At 35.4% G+C, this 3,714-nt stretch overlaps 1 protein-coding gene across 1 annotated transcript; it reads right to left on the bottom strand.

Annotated features, from left to right (window-relative positions):
• Window positions 1-1,124: 1,124 nt before the first annotated feature.
• On the bottom strand, window positions 1,125-3,034 carry LOC109132573 (uncharacterized). The gene is given in 3 exon segments (XM_087509164.1): window positions 1,125-1,588; window positions 1,591-2,788; window positions 2,857-3,034. Coding segments are annotated over 3 exon segments (1,722 nt in total). The 5' UTR covers window positions 2,917-3,034.
• Between the last annotated feature and the right edge of the window lie 680 nt (window positions 3,035-3,714).

Genomic DNA, 3,714 nt, shown 5'->3' with positions numbered 1-3,714 from the left:
ACAACCCCTCTCTCTCTCGATAACAGAAGATAAAAGAGATAATAACATAATGAGATCGAAAAAGAAGAAGAAACATAAGAAACGCAATGTTTCAGTTATATTAGCAAACTCTCCACTACAGTTAGAGACTTCACTTTGATCTTCTCCTCTCTGGTTTAATCAACAATCCCAAACCAGAGATAACCACCAAACCAACTCTTTAATTTCCGGTTTAGACCCAAACCATCATCAACCCAGAATTGAATCAGTACTAACAATCTCAACAAAAACATTTCTAACAGTTATCACATATGCATCCGTATCAATTTCTACCAATTCTGGCTCAAGTATGACTAGTTATTTCTACTAATCAGTTCTCTAAATATTGATCCTTCCTTGTTTTTTATCCCTTTTTTTTTGGCAAGAGATGTTCTTATGTATTAAGCTGATTATATTTACTACAAAATTTTCATTTTAATGAAATTGAAATACTTAAAAAAAAAAAAAAAAAAAAAAAAAAAAAAAAAAAAGAGATCTACTATTTCTCAACCCAACTACAGCATATGATCTAAACGTACGCTCTTACCTTTGATCGAAATTTGACTCAGTTGCCCACTGACACACGACTGAACACATCCTTGTAACTCGCACGGTTTAATATTTCTTAATATTTACGCCACATGGACCATTAATTTTTGTTTATAGAATTTGAATTGAAATTTAATTTTTAATAATAAAAACGATAATTGCTAATTTGGATCAAACTGCGATATATAGCTTCATTCAGGGAAGTGGGCGACAACGTACTTACGTAGTTACGTTAGGTGGTTAGGCTAATAAATAAACCAAAATTTGTTTATTATAATTGGTTTCATGAATTAGCAATTTAAGAATTTTTCATACGTCGAAGAATTTCATCACATATGTTTATATGAAGTCTAAACGCTTTTATGTAATATTATTTAAATATTAAATCAACTCCAAAGACATATAAGGTTGACAAAAAAGAACTAACAAAAACAAACAAAAGTACAACAGAAAGCCCAAATTACACATTCAGAGGAAAAGAAAAATACTTGCGCAGGTATCCACGTAGTACGATTAAAGTTTTAAAAAAGAAAGGGATAAGGATAACTCAATGGCTATCAACGAAAACATTTTAAAGAACAAAACACACTCTCTTCAAAACTATAAAATGTTGGATACGGACAACGGTTACTGCAAGAATAGCAAATTGGTCGAGAAGAAAAATTGTTGCGTATAACAAGCACCCCATCACCTTTATCTTCTGTGGTAATTTGACCAGGCTTCAAATATGGTTCTGGACCAAGTAAACAATTAATATGAAGCGAGGTGCAGCAGTCATTGCACTTATAGAACCCTTTGTTTTTTCCATTCTTTATTCTCTTTTCGCATATCTCACACCAATCCTTGTCACTTGCCTCATATCCACCGCAAAATCTAAGGTAATGGTCATCATCCTCATACCTTACCTTGTATGGTAAGGTAGCGCATTTGAAACATATAACAAATTCACATTCATAGCAATTAAACACCTTGTCTTTCTTTGACTTGCAAATGTGGCATATTGGCTTTTTCTAGGGTCTTTCTCCATGAATAAGGGGTGTTCATGGCCTTGATAATTAAACGGCTCAGAAGTCGAAGCACACACTACATCTAGTATGTAGTCACAATCCTGATTGGTACACCTATACCCAAAACCATTACTAGTACGCATACAAGCATCACAGTTGAATAGATGGTCTTCATGAACAGCCTTTTGTATAAGTGGATGGGGATGTAATGGATGGACCTTTCTACGTGGAGCATATGCACATCTGTCGTGTAAGATGAAGTCACACAATTCCACACATACATAAAAATACTCCTCGTTTATTGGAAGGGTACATGCTTGACAAAACTTGTTTCCGTCGTAAACTCCACTGGTCTCAAACTTCATATGACATCCATGAGAGAAATGGAGTATTATTTCATCAGATATCCTCTCGAAAGGCTCAATTTCTACGTCGTCTTCTGGTACTCCTTCGAGTTCAATGCCATCCCATATATCTGTGCGCAATGCACATCTTGTGTGAACAGCGTAGTCATTACACACATTGCAAGTATACGCACCATACTCAGGGTCAATCGTACGGCGGCAAACTCCACAAGACCATCTTCCTAACGAAAGAGTAGAAGTGAAAGAGACATGGTGGTAGTGACGAGATATTCTTATGGTTTGTGGGATATGGATACAATCACTATGGGAAACGAAATCGCATAGAGAAGGACAGGCGTAAGTGAGATGAAGTTTATTAACCAAACCACAAATATTGCAGGTTAAGGAAGCTTGTCTAGGGAAAAGGGAGAGAGTATGGTCATGCCTTTTTGGTTTGTCTATAAAAAAGGGTATTTTTTGCTGAGCACAAAGGACATGCATATAGGTGTCGCAAAGAGCACAAAAATAAATCATATAGGTTGCTCTTTCTCTACAGTAGATGCAATTGTCAGATCTATATTTAGAATAGAAGAGTTGGAGAGAATGTATGGGGTGGGAAGGATAACTAATCCTAAGTGGACACTGGAGGCATTCTTTATGAAACCTTTTATCACACGTGGCACAAAAATAATAGTCCGTACCGATGGTTTGGATAGAGCAGGAATAGCACTCATCAGCTTCTGGATCGACTTCTTTGTTGTTGCACCAAAAAAGTGGGAGTACATGATGAGTGTCACTAGTGTCATCAAAGAGAGGGGAAGAACTGTACTTGGAAAGGATTTGGTTAGAGTCCTCACCACCCATCTCATCGTCGAGAGCGTTCAATAACAATCGGGTTCGGAGTCTTGGGCATAAGAAAAGAGTTTGGGGAGGGAGATCGTAGATGGAGGTTGTATTGTTTTGGAATGATAATGGTTTTTCGATGGTGGTTTCTCCATCGTCGGAGGTGTTTGGGGTTTTTTATTAGTAGTGGTAATTGTTTCATAACGTTTTGGTATACAAGAAACGGTCTCCCATCGATTTCTCCCTTCTGAAACTCTCCAAACAAGTCCATGACTGCTCTCTCGGAGATTATCTTTTGAGAGGGTTTTTTTGGCTTTTAGGATATTGTTATGTTTCTTGCACCCTACATATAAACAAAAATTTGCTTAAACAACTCCCATTTGCAATTTGTTTAAATATTTATTTCACAAAGATATGATGTTGTCGTATTGTTTATCGAGTCATTGTTTTTAACTTTATATACAGCTAATCGGGTTGACAAAAACAAATACAGCTAAAGCTAAAAAAAGAAATAAATACAGCTATGGTTGGTTAATATATCTTAATTTACTCTGTATCAAAGTGTCTTTTTGTATTATTATTTACACTCTTACATATCAATCGAAGGCACAGAGCTCGAAAGCTCAAATAAATAAAAAGATTATGTATCGTTTGTAAAACGGATTAACTAATTCGACGTTTACTTATTCATGTATTTTGATTTTTAATAGTTTGGCATTCTTTTTTTTTATTTCTTTAATAGTTGGCAAATTATCAGAAGGTATATAGCGTTTAGTATTTCCGAGAGGAGGAGAAAACATTAGACAGCCATTTTAGGGAAGCAAGAACGAACATATTTTTTTTTTTTTTTTTGTGCAACGATAAACGAACATATTCTTTATGTTTTATTTAAAAAAATTCAGGGATTTGTTAAATAGTGTGAGAGTTGTTGACTTGAAGGGACGAGGAGTGGC

The sequence above is a fragment of the Camelina sativa genome, chromosome 4 (genome assembly GCF_030686135.1).
Source record: "Camelina sativa cultivar CO46 ecotype springtype chromosome 4, ASM3068613v1".
Classification (NCBI taxonomy): Eukaryota; Viridiplantae; Streptophyta; class Magnoliopsida; order Brassicales; family Brassicaceae; genus Camelina; species Camelina sativa.
The sequence above is the reverse complement of the archived record's forward strand: the minus strand, read 5'-3'. Positions and strand labels throughout refer to the sequence as shown.